General features: G+C 45.6%; 1 protein-coding gene across 4 annotated transcripts in view; it reads left to right on the top strand.

Moving 5' to 3' along the window:
• LOC116948869 (dual specificity calcium/calmodulin-dependent 3',5'-cyclic nucleotide phosphodiesterase 1A-like) overlaps positions 1-16,341 on the top strand; it is a 173,163-nt gene that overhangs the window by 25,840 nt on the left and 130,982 nt on the right. For all 4 annotated transcript variants that reach the window (XM_032966060.2, XM_032966084.2, XM_032966074.2 and 1 more), the window contains exon 2: positions 11,454-11,498. In XM_032966060.2, coding sequence (XP_032821951.2) covers positions 11,454-11,498 — 45 coding nt within the window. The remainder of the gene's footprint in view (positions 1-11,453; positions 11,499-16,341) is intronic.

A 16,341-nucleotide genomic window follows, 5' to 3' on the forward strand; every position in this document is an offset into this window, starting at 1 on the left:
GCGCCATTCTTATTTTAATTATTACTCATTGCGCGCCGTCGACCGTACCAACTGACGACAATTGCCTGGGGCGGGCGAACCCTGCCAAGTGATGCGCGTTCGGTCGAGCTCATGGGGGGACATTTCATTTTACGCGTTTAACAAGCAATACATATACACACCACGCTGCGGATTTCTCTTCACAGTGTGATGTCCTCTTCTCCCCCCACCCCCACCCCAATGCGTGCAGTTACTGCTATAAAGTCCTTACATATTAATATTATTACAGCGCTTACATAGTACTATTCTAGATCTGTAGATCGGGCGGGGGCATGGTGGGGGGGGGGGGCAATGTAGGCGACGCCGCGGGCTCTGCACGGGACTAGGCCTCACCACGGCAATGTAAAGTACAATTTCATTTAATCTTTCGCGAAGAACTCAGCTACATTGTTTACTATGATGAAACTAATACGTTGGTAAATATTACAATAATAATGTTTTTGTGCAGAAATCTAATATTTGTTTGTGTGTCAGTCCAAGTGTGTGTGTCAGTCCATTTGTGTGCGTATCAGTCGCTGTGAGTGTGTAAGTCCATGTGTGTGTGTTCGTCGACGTGTGTGCATGGCTCCATCTGAGTGTGTAAGTCAATGTGCGTTTGTGTGTCTATGTGTGTCAGTCGATGTGTGTGTGTACGTCCATGTGTATGTGTGCGTCAGTCCATATATGTGTGTTTGTTAGTCCACATGTGTGTGTAATTCCATACATGTGTGCGTGTAACTCGATGTGTGTGTGTAAGTCAATGCGTGTGTGTGACTTGATATGTGTGTGTAACTCCATGTGTCTGTATCTAAAGTATATGTCTGTGTATGAGAGTCCATGTGTGTATGTGTGTGTACGGCAATGTGTGTCAGTCTATGTATGTGTGTGTGTGAGTCTATGTGTGTGTGTGAGTCACTGTATGTGTGCACGCCAATATGTGTGTGTAACTCCATGTGTGTGTATCTCAAGTGGATGTCTATGTGTGTGTGAGTCCATATGTGTGTGTATGTAAGTCGATGTGTTTGTGCGTGTGAGTCGATATGTGTGTGTGTCAGTCCATGTGCGTGTGTGTTAGTCGCTGTGTGTGTGTGGCTCCATGTTAGTGAATGTAAGTCCATTTCTTTGCGTGTCTGTTGGTCCCTGTGTGTGTCTTAGTCAATGTGTGAATGTAAGTCCATCTCTTTGCGTGTTTGTTGGTCTATCACTCTGCACGAAGCTTCAGGTCTTCTCGCCCACGGTCATTACCTCCCTTCTCTACGCTTGCGAAACTTGGACCCCCCTACTGGGACATCTTAGCCGGTTAGAAACATTTAGGATGGCCTGCCTATGATCCATCCTGGGTTTAACCAGGCTGCATTGTGTGAGGAGCTCACAAATCCTTGAAAGATGTGCACAAAGTCCCATCGGTGAGGTCCTCCGGCAGGCAAGGCTGCGCTGCCTGAGTCATGTAGCCCGCATGCCCAGCCACCGCATGCCTAAACAGTTTTTGTTCAGCCGAATCGAGGGGGCTAAACGGGCGCGGCACGGGCTAGAGAAGAGATGGAGTGATGCGGTACAGGAGGACGTGGAGCTGAGTGGACTTGCCGATGACTGGTACTAGCCGTGGCAAGATCGGTCTCTTTGGAGGAGGCTCGTGAAGGATGCTACTGGGCAGTTGGAGGCAGTTGCCATCCAACAATAACGGAGGGCGGAGGAGTGACGCTCACAACGAGTGGAGCTCCGGGTGGCTAAAGCACAGTAAGTTGCCACAGTAGGGAGCACAGTTGGTGCATCAGCCAGTCGTCTCAGTTAGTTGACCTGTGCCATCTGGGTCTGCCCTGTGACCGGCCAGTGGGCATTCAACACTTCACGTGGCCTCCAGGTGCACATAGCCTGGCACAAGTGTTGTGGTGATGTCACCGCCACTTAGTGGTGAATGGCGGTTGTTGGTGTTCAGTCTATGTATGTATGTGTGAGTCGATATGTGTGTGTAACTCTATGTGTGTGTGTGAGTCGATTTGTGTGTGTAACTACATGTGTGTGTCTAAAGTCGATGTCTGTGTGAGTCCATATGTGTGTGTGCGTGTAAGGCCATGTGTTTCTATGTGTGTGGGTTGATGCCTGTGTGTAAGTCCATGTGCGTGTCTGCCTTTTTCGCCTGGGTAATGCCGGGTACTTACCGCTATTATCCATAATAGCGGTTTTTGGGTTAGATCGTGTAAAAATAAATGTGTCGTTAAATCCGCCAATTCGTTACTATGCTACTCATTACTATACTAGTGTAGTGTCAATGATTCGGAGACAAGGTTTGTAGGAGGCACCTTCTTTATAAACACCGTTCACGGTCTCATCTACACACTCTCCACAGTGCCTTAACCTAGCCTCTACACAACACTAGCCGACTAACACTGATGGCGCTGACTGAGATAGCCAACTGCTCTCTTGTAGCGCAATATCTAGTGAAGACGGCAGTGACGACGGCGACGAGACTACAGCAACGACGAGATGAGTTCATTCCCAGAACCGGCAGCCTCAAGCTCCCACTCTCGGCTCCTTTTATGCTACCGGCACGGGCTGGCTCCGCCCTGACCGCACCTCGCTTCCTGAACCCACTATCAGTTTCCAGGGGTCTCCAGATAGGGTCTTCCTTGACCCTTGCCCTAGTTCCTCCGCTCTGCCAACACACACCGTGCACACCCTCACCCGCGTGTGTATTGTCTGTCCACCACAGTTGCCGCTGCTGTCCACCAGCCGGCGCTATTACACTACACCAGTAATGAATTGGCATATTCTGTTTATGTGACAAACCTTAATAATTGGCTGTATTGGAGGGTGGCGGCTTTAATGACACATTTTGTATTGACCCAAAACCTCTATCATGGATATTGTTTCACCTAACGGGCATCGGAGCACCTTTTTTCAGTCACATAATAAGTTTCATAATAATAGCAAACAAATAAAACAAGACGTTTCTCAGACTCAGACCTCTAGCCGACAGGTTGGGTGAAGAGCAATCCCTCGCATCTCTTATGAAAGTCCAGCAAGGCTGAAACAGCGTGTATCTCACGTGGCTCGTCCAGTCGTGTGTCCCAGGGTCGAGCTGGCAAGGTGCGATCCTCCCCAGCTCTTCTTTGAGACGACATCTCAGGACTGACCAAAGCACCAGTCCAGAGGACGTGAACTTTCGCATCGTGCACGGTGTGTGGCCGATCGGGAGGCGACAACAACCTCTGCCGTTTTAAATGTTGATTATAAGAACTGCCCCCCCGGTTAAAAAGCGGGCGTCACCTGCGCCGTTATTGTTGGCCGCAACGGCAGATGCCCTCTCTTTGGTCACAGGTTTTTTTTGTTGTTGTTGCCGTGCCGGTGCTCTGTATCTAAGAGCAAGCAATGCATGAACGGTTAGGGAAATGATCGTGAATTAACTGCACAGTGGCTGAACACAGCCCAAAAGGGGCATGGATTGTGCATTCACATGAATGTCCTCCCATCATTTGAATTCTTTCTCGACACCCGTCCAATCGAACTCATTCCGCCTTCCTTACGAGAAACAATTGAAAGCGCTCTCTTTCGTCGTGCCTTTTTGGCAGCCTGAGACTTTGTTTTTCTTGTTAGCTTCAGGCCACATTGTTCGACCCCCCCCCCCGACCCCCGACCCCCCCGACGTGTTCCGCACATCCGGCTGTTGTTCAGCCCCCCACTGTAGGCTGCTGTGCTGTATATTCCAAGACTCATTGCCAAGTGTTGACGATTGAGACGGAGCTTTGTCTCTCTGCAGTCTTTGCTTCGACAAAAAACACAAGCGAACTTTTGTTACGTATCTGCTGAGTTTACTGTGCACTCCAGAAGCCATAAGGTAAATAAGAACCACATCTCCTGATTCCAGTGCAGCTGATGTGGTGGAAGTACTGTACAGGTGTATAATCCTCTGTCAGTCTAATGCTGTGTGAATCATGGGAGTTTAACCATTACTTTGCCACGCTGGGCAGTACGGTTTGTTGAATAGTGGCTACCCCGGGACTGGTTCAGATACCACTCGGTAATTATGTTAGCTGCGACCCCAGATTGCTGGGTTCATAGAGCAGTGTTATAACCACTGCTCCACGACTCGTCCATAACCTGTTTGAATATCTAATATTTTCGTCACTGAGTCTCAATACTTCATTTCAAGTGTCCACCTTTAGGACGTTTAACCAATGTATTTGTGTTGTATTGACGACGTGGATGAGTGTTAATTGAACTGGAGGCAGATCGGGATTTTATTTCAATTCGCTGAGCTGTAATTCAGCCAAATTAAGTCAATAACCAAATTTAGATGAGAGGTGTATTATTTATGTATTTTTGTGCTTTAGCGACTAGACTGAGACCTTCGACTCACGGCTCTTTGAGAATCTGGTTTTAATTTTGGACAGCTGAAACCTGGGTTTGAACCCAGGGTCTACAACGGAGCCGGCTCAGTGAGTGCCCCAAGCCCCCATGGAGATGTATACTACGCCTGTTGACAATAATGCACTGTAAATATAAAACGCATTCTAGAGTACCAGAGGAGCAATATCCTTTACAGCCACACATGTGCGGTAATGCACGGCTGCAAACGAAATTGGATCTTGTGCTGCCACTGATAATATCCTTCATTGATCAGCACTCATAGCATAACAATTGTATGCATTACACAGCAGTTAGAACACATTGGAATGCCCACAAATATGCAAAGTTTTAAAATACAAATGTGTTTTTGTGAAGCTGAGGACACCAACAATGAGATGAAATTCTATAAATAATTATATAAACGTGGCATTAGGGGGAGTTATCTTCAACCAAAGATGGTTAACCAATGGAGGGAAGTGATCAATATGTTGTGACATCCACATTCAGTACTGTGTCTATATGTAAAGTGGGGAGCAGTGGTGTAGCTTTAAGCATGCTGCGCATAGGAAACCTGGCGACCCGAGTTCGATTCCCACTCACGGCCCCCAACACCAGTGACGATTATCTGAACCAGTCTTGGGCCTCCCCTAGGTCGACCCAGCCTCAAATGAGTACCCGATGCGATTTTTAAACATTACCACTAAGGAGACAAAGGCAGCCGGGCGTGGTGTAGGCCACCCACCCCTTCATGTGCCGTACCATCCTCTATAGGTGCTCGCTAACAGCACTTGCCCCAGCATTCTGTTAGAGGCTATACGGGGGATCTTTGTGTTATATATATACTAGCTTTACTACTCGGCTTCGCCCGAGACTTGGATTCTTGTCTTTGATCAATACACGGCCTACGCGGAGGGTGGGGGGATGCGTGACGTCAACAGGCACACTGCGTGACGCTACCGCATGCGGGTGACATCACAGATGTGACGTCACCGCTCACTTGCCGTGCAAAATATATCCATTATTGCAAACCCCCCCCGCCTCCCCCAAAATACAAAAGTCTATTTTTATACTTTTTGCATTGTGTACAGTCTGGATGCCAAATGTCAAGTTTGTTGCATGTTGGGAAGTATGCTAAACACTTCGAACAGACACACATATTCACAAATTTCCCTTTTATATATATAGATTCATGTGTATATAAACATGAGCTGGGCCCGAGTGAGCCAGGGCACCGAGGTCAGTGCGGGGATACAAGCAGGCAGGCAGGCAGGCGGGGGGGCGGATGCGTGCGCGATGAGTGTGCAGGTTGCAGGGAGGCATTGTGAACGACTTTTGGAACCGATCGATGTAGAGTTCTGGCAACGCCGATTATTTTTTTATTCATCGAAATCCTGACGGCCGTGAGCAGGAGCTGTTCTGTGCGCGCGGTTCAACGGTGCGCCTCACGTGACCGTTTGAACATGTGCAGCGCAGTCCATTAAAAAAAAATTGGTTGAGAGACTTGAAGGGAAGAATAACACGGCAAGTGTCCTTCGAAAATGTGTATACAGTACTATGGTAAGTTGAGAACACGTCACATGCATTCCGTTGCATAATTATGTCTTACAGATGCAGTGCATGCGTTTTAAGTCAAAAAAAGCTGCACGTGACAAAATTGGTAATTTTTTAAATCCTATTACAGTCATTTTTATTCAGGACACGACTATAAAATTACCAGGTCAACCACAGCACATTTTTGAAAGCAGCAATTGCATTTATCATCTTAAACAAATACATTGTAATCTGATTAAGCTAAGTTGTTTCTCCTACTTCTTAATTAAGACCCAATAATTGTTCCTCCCGTACTTTAAACCACGTTAAGCACCAGAGGTGGGGTTATGGGTATGGATAATAATAATTTTAAAAAGATTTAACACATAGGCTTTCACAACCAATATCCTCCATAATAAAGTTTTTTTTTGGGTTAGATCGTGAAGGCTCACCGTGATGACATCACCATTGCTCAACTTAAGACCGAAACAAGATAACTTCTTCACAATTCTGGCAATTGCCTGATGAAGTTGGTTGTAATCACCAGCGACACGTTATGGTACTCGAATTGTAACTGTTGTCGGTTGACTCTCCAACACACCGGTATGCTGAACTAGTAACGAATTGGCATGTTTTGTTTACATGACAACCCATACTAACTGATTGTGTCGGGTGGTGGCGAATTTAACGACCACATTCAGATTTACGAGATCTAACCCAAAAATGTTTTTAATTATGGACGTGATAAGCACCTTACATTTCATTTCAAACATTTTAACTGGCAGCCCCCCATGGCAGATTTCCCTTTGGACACAAGGAGGCAACTCAGCACCTGGCCTGCTAACGGGCAATAGGGGGAGATCATTTTTATGTCTAACCCCAATTCCTGACTTAAAGCTTTCGTGACTGCAGGAATTAATATTCTTTGGGTCTTTCGCTACTGCCGCAGACACAGCTTAGTTTGTAGACGACGGAGTATTGCATGTCAGGGATCACATCCTTCACAGATGGGATCAGATCACGAATTTTACATTGGGGAAACTAAGCGACATGTCTCTGACCGTGTTCGTGAATATAAGGCAGATCTGAAACACGGTAGGACCAATGCCTTGGCCGTGGCTGATCATTGTTTTAATTTGGTGGAATCACATGAAATTAATTTCTCTAAGATAAAGGTATTTTGCAAGCCCACTGGCTATTAACAAAGATTAGTTCATGAAGCCATGCATATGTATAGACACAGACACAATTTCAACCAAGAAGATGGGTACATACTGAGCAATCATTGGAAGGACTCATATTCTTTGGTTCTTTCGGTAAGGTCACGTAGAATGAGAATAAAATAATAAAAGAACACAATAAAATTCTCACGACGTTTCGGCCACAATGCAAGCGGCCGTCTTCAGGTGAAATGTACAGACCTGTCGGGACGACAGAGCTTCAATGAACGATGTTAAGATTTGTAGCGACTTTTAAGCTGGTTGGGAGAAGTGAGGCACCTTGACAAAGGGGTTTACATATCAAATAGCTGAGGGATTAGCTTGTGACTGGTCACGGAAATGGCTATGTTAAAGTCAAAATCTACACATCCACATAGGCAACTAGTAATTTAGCATTGAAATAGCTAAGGGATTAGCTTGTGAAAATAGCTGAGCGATTAGCTTGTGACTGGTCACGGAAATGGCTATGTTAAAGTCAAAACCTACACATCCACAGAGGTAACTAGTAATTTAGCATTGACATAGCTAAGGGATTAGCTTGTGACTGGTCACAGAAATAGATGTTAAAGTAAAGGCCTACACATCCACAGAGTTTCAATGAACGCTGTTAAGATTCGTAGCGACTTTTAAGCTGGTTGGGAGAAGTGAGGCACCTTGACAAAGGGGTTTACATATCAAATAGCTGAGGGATTAGCTTGTGACTGGTCACAGGAATGGCTATGTTAAAGTCAAAACCTACACATCCACAGAGGCAACTAGTAATTTAGCATTGAAATAGCTAAGGGATTAGCTTGTGCAAATAGCTGAGGGATTAGCTTGTGACTGGTCCATGTACGAGGTGCCTCTGTGGATGTGTAGGCTTTGACTTTAACATCTATTTCTAATTCTTAGTTTTTTCGGTAAAGTCACGTTGAAGACCGACACACCTGATGATGACCGTTTGAGTTATGGTCGAAACGTCGTGAGAATTTTTTATTGTTTTATATATATTTTGTTATTTTGTTGTTTCTCTTCAACGTGACTTTACCGAAAAAACTAAAAATATGAATTACTGCAGTCACGAAAGCTTTAAATCAAAATCTATTTCTAAATTAGGTTTTTCACATCGGTTTACTGTATGACAGTTGAGTTGTTGCAGCCCCCTTTGGCGTCCATGTACGAGGTGCCTCTGTGGATGTGTGGGCTTTGACTTTAACATCTATTCCTGTGACCAGTCACAAGCTTATCCCTTAGCTAATTCAATGCTAAATTACTAGTTGCCTCTGTGGATGTGTTGGTTTTGACTTTAACATAGCCATTCCTGCGACCAGTCACAAGCTAATCCCTCAGCTATTTGATATGTAAACCCCTTTGTCAAGGTGCCTTACTTCTCCCAACCAACTTAAAAGTCGCTACGAATCTTAACAGCGTTCATTGAAGCTTTGTGAATGTGTAGGCCTTTACTTTGACATCTATTTCTGTGACCAGTCACAAGCTAATCACTTAGCTATGTCAATGCTAAATTACTAGTTACCTCTGTGGATGTGTAGGTTTTGACTTTAACATAGCCATTTCCGTGACCAGTCACAAGCTAATCCCTCAGCTATTTGCACAAGCTAATCCCTTATTTATTTCAATGCTAAATTACTAGTTGCCTCTGTGGATGTGTAGGTTTTGACTTTAACATTGCCATTTCCGTGACCAGTCACAAGCTAATCCCTCAGCAATTTGATATGTAAACCCCTTTGTCAAGGTGCCTCACTTCTCCCAACCAGCTTAAAAGTCGCTACGAATCTTAACAGCATTCATTGAAGCTCTGTGGATGTGTAGGCCTTTACTTTAACATCTATTTCTGTGACCAGTCACAAGCTAATCCCTTAGCTATTTCAATGCTAAATTACTAGTTGCCTCTGTGGATGTGTAGGTTTTGACTTTAACATAGCCATTTCCGTGACCAGTCACAAGCTAATCCCTCAGCTATTTGTACAAGCTAATCCCTTAGCTATTTCAATGCTAAATTACTAGTTGCCGTTGTGGATGTGTAGGTTTTGACTTTAACATAGCCATTTCCGTGACCAGTCACAAGCTAATCCCTCAGCTATTTGATATGTAAACCCCTTTGTCAAGGTGCTTCACTTCTCCCAACCAGCTTAAAAGTCGCTACGAATCTTAACATCGTTCATTGAAGCTCTGTCGTCCCGACAGGTCTGTACCTTTCACCTGAAGACGGCCGCTTGCGTTGTGGCCGAAACGTCGTGAGAATTTTATTGTGTTATTTTATTTTTTTTATTCTCATTCTACGTGACCTTACCGAAAGAACCAAAGAAGACGAATCCTTGCAGTCACGAAATATTTAAATCGACATTGGAAGGACGTTATCAACCAGTTTAAGTCATAACTGGCTATGATGTTCCCATCCTACCACCTTCCGATATTAGTTGTGCTTTACGCCCATTTCAAACTTGCGCTTTCACAGGATTCACACTAACACATCAAATTCGCGTGCTGACCCCTCGGTTGCGGCTCTGCGATCTTCCATTAACATGCTAATCTCTGATTAACATGCTAATTTTCACCTGGCAGCCCTTTGATTGGTGGAAAACCAAGCACTGTCGGTTGGCTGCCCACCACTTGCATTAACATTGGCTGCTGACATTTGGGCTACGTCCATTTCAAACCCTTATAAATAGTTTTCCTTTGGAAGCTAACCCCCCTATTCCTGAAGATGACCGCTTGTGTTGTGATCGAAACGTCGTAGTTTTTGTTTTTTGTTATTTTCTTTGAACCTATCTATGTGACTTGACCGAAAGACCCAAAGAATACCCCCCACAGTAATAAGCAGGGTGGCCGCCAGGCTCCAACTGCGGATCTCCGCAAAAAAGCGTCCAATGAGGCTACCGCTGGGCCATATCACTGCCACGGTGGCGAGGTGGTGAGATGTTAACTACCTCACCTGTTATACAGGAAGTTGTGGGTTCAATCCCGATACCGACACTGACGCCTGTATATATAGAGTTTGCATGTTTGCCCTGTAGTTGCTTGGATTTTTCTCTGGGTTCTCCGGTTTTTCCCTCCACTTTTAGAAAAACACATTTAGAGCATTTGGCTGCTATACATTTCCATGTAAATAAGCCACTTCGTTGAGCTATAATTTGTGGCCAGGTTGCTTCTGAAAAAGAGCCACAGAGCTCAGTGGGTCTTACCCGGTAAAAAATATATATATATAGTTTAGTTCTCATTTCTGGCTCATTCAGGTATGGCTGGTGCATGGTTACCAAAGATTAATCAGCCTCTTGTTTCTCTCCTCCGTGCCCATTGTCAACTATTTTATTTACGCATTCATTGGTGACCGGGCTGAGACCATCAAATCGTTACGCTCAAGAACCCGGTTAAGCACAGGCCACTGCCTGGATTCAAACCCAGCATCACAGCAGTGACAGCTCAGTACGTCCGACTGACATTTGTATACTACAGTAAATTGCATTCAATTTTCATCATGCCTTGTTGTCGGGTATTATGAGTAACATTTATCTCTCCACATGAGCGTTGATTAGTTGTTAGTCCAATTAGCTTTCTGGACGAATATTGTCTGACTCCGCTGATGAGATTCAGAAGGTCAAGATTAGTCCAGAGTGTGCTCGCTTCAATAAATGCTGCTGGTCTAGAAAGCCCTGTGTTATGTTGAACTAAATATATTTCATGTTTATGTGGAAAGATCAACATAAAGGAAGTCTGCTTATTTCATTTATTTACTGTATGTAATATATCATGTGCATAACAATTATTCCGTATACGCACATTCAAATGTCAGCGGTAGGAATTTGTAAAAAATAAAAAAAATCACGCACAATTATTCACATTGCTTTGATCCTGCATGTTTTCCAAATCCCCCTTTTTTTAATAAAATCAACAGCACACACAGGAGCCGAAACAAATGAAAATATAGTTATGACTTTAGGTTTAGAGTAACAAAAATCGTTCTTGCAATGGTAACATGACTGCTCATTACAACCATACCCCACACTGTACATTAACTAACGAGGGCACCGCGCTTATTAATGTCCTCACAAAAACTGCGGTGTGGATTACAAGTGATTTTATGAAAATCCTGCAAGATAACTGGGTTTTCAAATGCTCTGCGAGGGGAACAGATCGCCGTATTGTATGGTACTGTTTAAAACCTGGGTTGCGATGCGAGGTCTAATGACTTTAATGACTGTGCGTGTCATTCCTCTGTCACCTCTATCCCCTCTACCCTTCTGCTACCCCACCCTCCCATCCCTGTCCCTCACCCGACCCTGCTCTTCTTTTTTTGCCATTCCTCTGCCATTACCCCTCTCTCCCGAACCTCTCCCACAGTTGCAAGCGAGCCTGTGGACGGGGCATTGAAACGGCAAGTCAGACGTAAGTGTGTATGTATGTATGTATGTGGGGAGCGGTATTGTAGTGGTTAGTGCACTGGGCTATGAAAGTTGGCGACCCGGATTCAGTTCCCGCTCACGGTCAACACCAGTGACGAATATATAAACCGGATCTGGCCCTCCCCTAGATCTACTCAGCCTCAAATTAGTAAATGGTGCGGTGTGTAACCATCGCCACTCGGGAGACAAAGGGTGCCAGGCGTGGTGCTCACTACTCACTACCTCGTGTGCTGTGCCAGCCATCATAGTTGCTGCTAACAGCGCTTGCTGCTAACTGCTGCTAACAGCGCTTGCCGTTAGAGTCTGTTAAGGCTATACGGGGGAACTTTGTGACATAGTAGCTGTTACCCTTCAGCACTCTGATCCCAGTGATCTGATTTTCCATAACCGAGGTCGCTCTCGCAAATGAGACTCTGTCCTGGTCTATTGAATTGTCACCTGCTGGAACAGCACAATAATTCCCAAATGAGTGGTATCTGAATCCCATCCTGGATCTCAACCTCAGACAAACTTCACCTTCAATGTGGTGCGTAAAAATCATAACTCAGAAATTATCTGCTTCCGAAAATCAAAATGCCATGCGTTCAGCTAATTTACGCCGGTGGCTTTTAAAGGAGATGTGCAGATGATGTATGTGTAATGGAGCTCTCAGAGACACCGTCTTGTCTTCTGTATATTTATTATGAATAGAGTCCACTGACAACTCAACAAGTAACCACGAGTGACTTTGTACACTTGGGTAATGAGACAACCCTATTCAGAGACAACATAGCTTCTAGTCTCAAGACAACTCGCAGACGATGGAGACGACCCGATCCAAGGCGACGACGACGACGGTTTCCCCCACTAAATAGCCCACAGCTCCGGCTCGCGCTGGTTCTTATCCTCGCTCTACATAACAAATACTATTCCCGATGAACCAGCCACCGCCACTACTATTCGGCCGCCAGCTTTCGCCACTGCGTGCCCGAGTTAAGCCTCAACGAATCCCCGATAACCCGATGCGTGAGGTGATTTTTAGCGGTCGGGAGTCTGGTGCATCGCGACTCACCTGGGCCGGGCTATGGCTGTCGACGAGGCGGTAAACACAAGGAGCTGCATGATGTCCCCACGACACTTGGCATCCCCACACGAAGGGTCAAAACTGGCGGCAGCAGAGCAGGCGAGCCAGGGTGCCCGCGGCGAAGGCACCGAATCGTACCAGGATCGTCACTCCCGGAGCCGTCGCGGCATCCCCCATCGCCACCGGTCACCTCCGCCATCCACCGCTGTCACTCCCCCCGAAGACTCCATTTCTTCCTGCGACAGCTCCACGACAATCTTGGATGGTCGGCCAGCCCATTTGTCTCCAGGCCGAGATTTTCCACTCCATGCAGCCCCCCAAAGCCGTCCTCGGAAGGTCACGCACACTTGCAGGCACCCCTCGGCCCCGACGGTGGGTCGTATACAGCAGATATCTCCTAGTAGGCATCCTGAAGCGTAGCCCTCTTCTCCTCCGGGATGGCCCAGAACACCTCGGGGCCATCATCGTCAAGAGCCATAGGCAAAGCAGTCAGCGCCTCTTCCTCCGTCCAGCCGACAAACCGGTATGCAGCCCCAAACCGGCGGGTGAAGGCACTCCAGTCCCCCCCTGCCACCGTAAATTCCTTGATCAATGGCAACCTTCGTGGTTGCTCGACGGCTCCTCGCTCTGCCGCCCGAGATGACACCACCCCCGCCGCCTTCCGCGTAGGCTTAAAAATGGTGGCCGTCGGTTGCGTCGCCTCCCGTGAAATGGCGGCCCCCGACCGCGAGGTCTCCAGTGCGGGAACTCCGACCGCAGGCGGCTGCTCCACCATCCCCGCACGATTTTGCGGCTCGTCCCCAGCTGTGTCGGCTCCCGAAGTCGCCCCTCTCCTCTTTGACGTCAAGTCAGTGACGGTCAACCGGAGCCAATCTGCCTCCGCCATTAGGGCTTGCCACTCCTCCGATGCAGGTGCCACATCCTCTGCACCCTCGGGCTTCATCATTGGGTTCCCAGCTCTCAGGGCTGCTGGGGGAACTCCTTGGCCCTCTCCCTTCTGTCTCTGAAGATGCTACAGGTGGGTTATTACTATTTCCGTTCTTCGGCATCTTACAATAGCCACTTCTGACACCACTTGCGATTTAGCTCTCAGAGACACCGTCTTGTCTTCTGTATATTTATTATGAATGGAGTCCACTGACAACTCAACATGTAACCGCGAGTGGCTCTGTACACTTGGGTAGTGAGACACCCCTATTCAGAGACAACATAGCTTCTAGTCTCAAGACAACTCGCAGACGATGGAGACGACCCGATCCAAGGCAACGACGATGACGATGGTTTCCCCCACCAAACAGCCCACAGCTCCAGCTCGCGCTGGTTCTTATCCTCGCCCAGTCTGGCCACGCCCTTATTCCCGAATTCTCCTCACCGCACCTGCTCTTGTCAATCACCGCCCTAATTACACTTTCCCGCCATTGGATCCCGTGCTCCCCGTCACGTGACCCTGTCAACGCTCGTCCCATCAATCATCATTAGCACGTCCATTAGTAACCATGGTCCCGGGGAATCATACTGTCCCCCTATCGCTCTGCACTGTCTTTACACATGTAAGAATGGGGCTGTCATCTAGACATGCAAAGCATGCTGACACTTTCTGTTTTGATTTTGCCGTCTCAAATTCCTTCATGCAAATACCTGTCTCTGACGTGTGGAGCAAAATGTCACGTACCATGTCGACCAGCACGCGGTTCAACATCAGAGAACTATACAGCACAGCCTTGGACATCGATGAAGTACCTTTTTGTCTATATATTATCGTATTTGTCTAACCCGCACACATCTCTTGCCGGTGAGTTTTCTCATCAGTTGCATACAGTGCCTGCATTTGTGTTCACGCCGGTAAGAGGGACAATGCTGGACAGCAATGGTGTTATCCACGCCACTGTGTCGCCTGCTTTGCTGTCCCATTCTCACAATTAGATATTTTCGTTATGCATTTGGTCAGGATTCTCAAAGTAATCACCTGTGATGCAATTCAAGCGTCATCTGTGTTTACAATTAATCGATTTTATATGATCTAAAAAACTACATTGTATTTATACTTACTGTGTTTTGGTTGTTATTTAATAATTTGTGGTGGTACTGGATATCTGTGAAAAACAGCTACATAGCTCATCGGATTTCTCCACTCGAAATACAGATGATTATATCGTGAGAATACTGTAATTTTTTGGCAATTATTTTTCTATAATTGACAACAACAGAGCCACTGAAAGGTAGACTGCGTCCAAAATACATGCACTAATGGTGCTGTCACTTTGAAATGCGAAGCATTTTGGCACTTTATTATGTTTGTTGACGATTTCCAAATACCTGGGCTGAATTGCAGCTGCTACGTATACATAAGTGGTAGTGTTGCTGGCTGATAGACTCCCCATAATACTCTACAAAGTATTATGGCTCGAATGAGTGCTGTTTAATTGAATTTAAAAAGTGGATTTGGAAAACATGCAGGATCAAAGCGCTGAGAAAAATTGCACGTGATTTTTTTTATTTTGACAAATTCCTACCGCTGACATTTGAATGTGCGTATACGGAATAATTGTTCTGCACATCATATATTACGTACCTTAAATAAATGAAATAAACAAACTTCTGTTCTGTTTGTCTTTCCACATACAAATGAAATATATTTAGTCCAACAAAACACAGGGCTTTCCAGACCAGCAGCATTTGTTTAAGCGATCACACTCTGGACTGATCTTGACCTTCTGAATCTCATCAGCGGAGTCAGAGAATAATGGTCAAGAAAGCTAATTGGATTAAGAACTAATCAACGCTTAAAGGGAGAGATAAATGTTACCTATAATACTCTACAACAGCGCATGATGAAAATTGAATGCAATTTACTGTAGTATACAAATGACAGTAGGACGTGCTGAGCTGTCACTGCTGAGATGCTGGGTTTGAATCCTGGCAATGGCCTGTGATTAACCGGGTTCTCGAGTGTAACGAGTTGATGTTCTCAGCCCGGTCATCAAATGATTGTGTATATAAAATAAAATAAAAACTCATCACGTTAATTTTGGTACCGTACCTAATTTGGCCACATTCCAACTCGGAGAATTAAACGAGTTACTTTGACAAGCACATTCAGAATCAAAATATGTATTTATACTAGAGGAATCCGATGAGGTGTGAAGCTCTTTTTCACATTACTCTGAGTGGCAGAGTAGGTGAAGATGTGCTGCCCCCCCCCCCCCCCACTCTCTGATATCCACTGATTTGGGCAGTTTTGGGCCGTTCTCTGCTCTGGAGGGTTACGAGGCTCTGCAAGGCATCCAAATCTATACTCCACCTCATGACATGACAATGATAGCACGACCAGTATAAGATTTTGGGAAGAGAAAAAACAGAGAATAAAATTACATCTTAAAAGAACATGCAAGCACCTAAGCCTCACCTGCAGAAGTGTTTGCATAGCTCCTGTTAAATTACTGATGATTCCATGTGATGATTTAATCACCAAAAATATACGCAACCATCAGTTAAATCACCCCGACTGCAACACAGATGATGTTAAGAAGTTCTGAAACAACAGCTCCATCAGAGCGAAAATTACAACAGCAACAAAGGAGACAGGGTGTTGTTACATGCGTATATCCTGAATTAACTAAACTCAAAAAGTGAAAATTTAACGAATATCTCAAGTGAAAAGCCCTTATTGACAAAGGGCAGGGAGGAGAGAGCCAAGAGGCTGATTGTAAACACAGACAAATCAATTTATAACATTTTGACATGCGTTTTTCTGGATTTTCTT

The sequence above is a fragment of the Petromyzon marinus genome, chromosome 2 (assembly GCF_048934315.1).
Source record: "Petromyzon marinus isolate PM22_M1 ecotype Great Lakes invasive population chromosome 2, UKy_Petmar_22M1.pri1.0, whole genome shotgun sequence".
Classification (NCBI taxonomy): domain Eukaryota; kingdom Metazoa; phylum Chordata; class Hyperoartia; order Petromyzontiformes; family Petromyzontidae; genus Petromyzon; species Petromyzon marinus.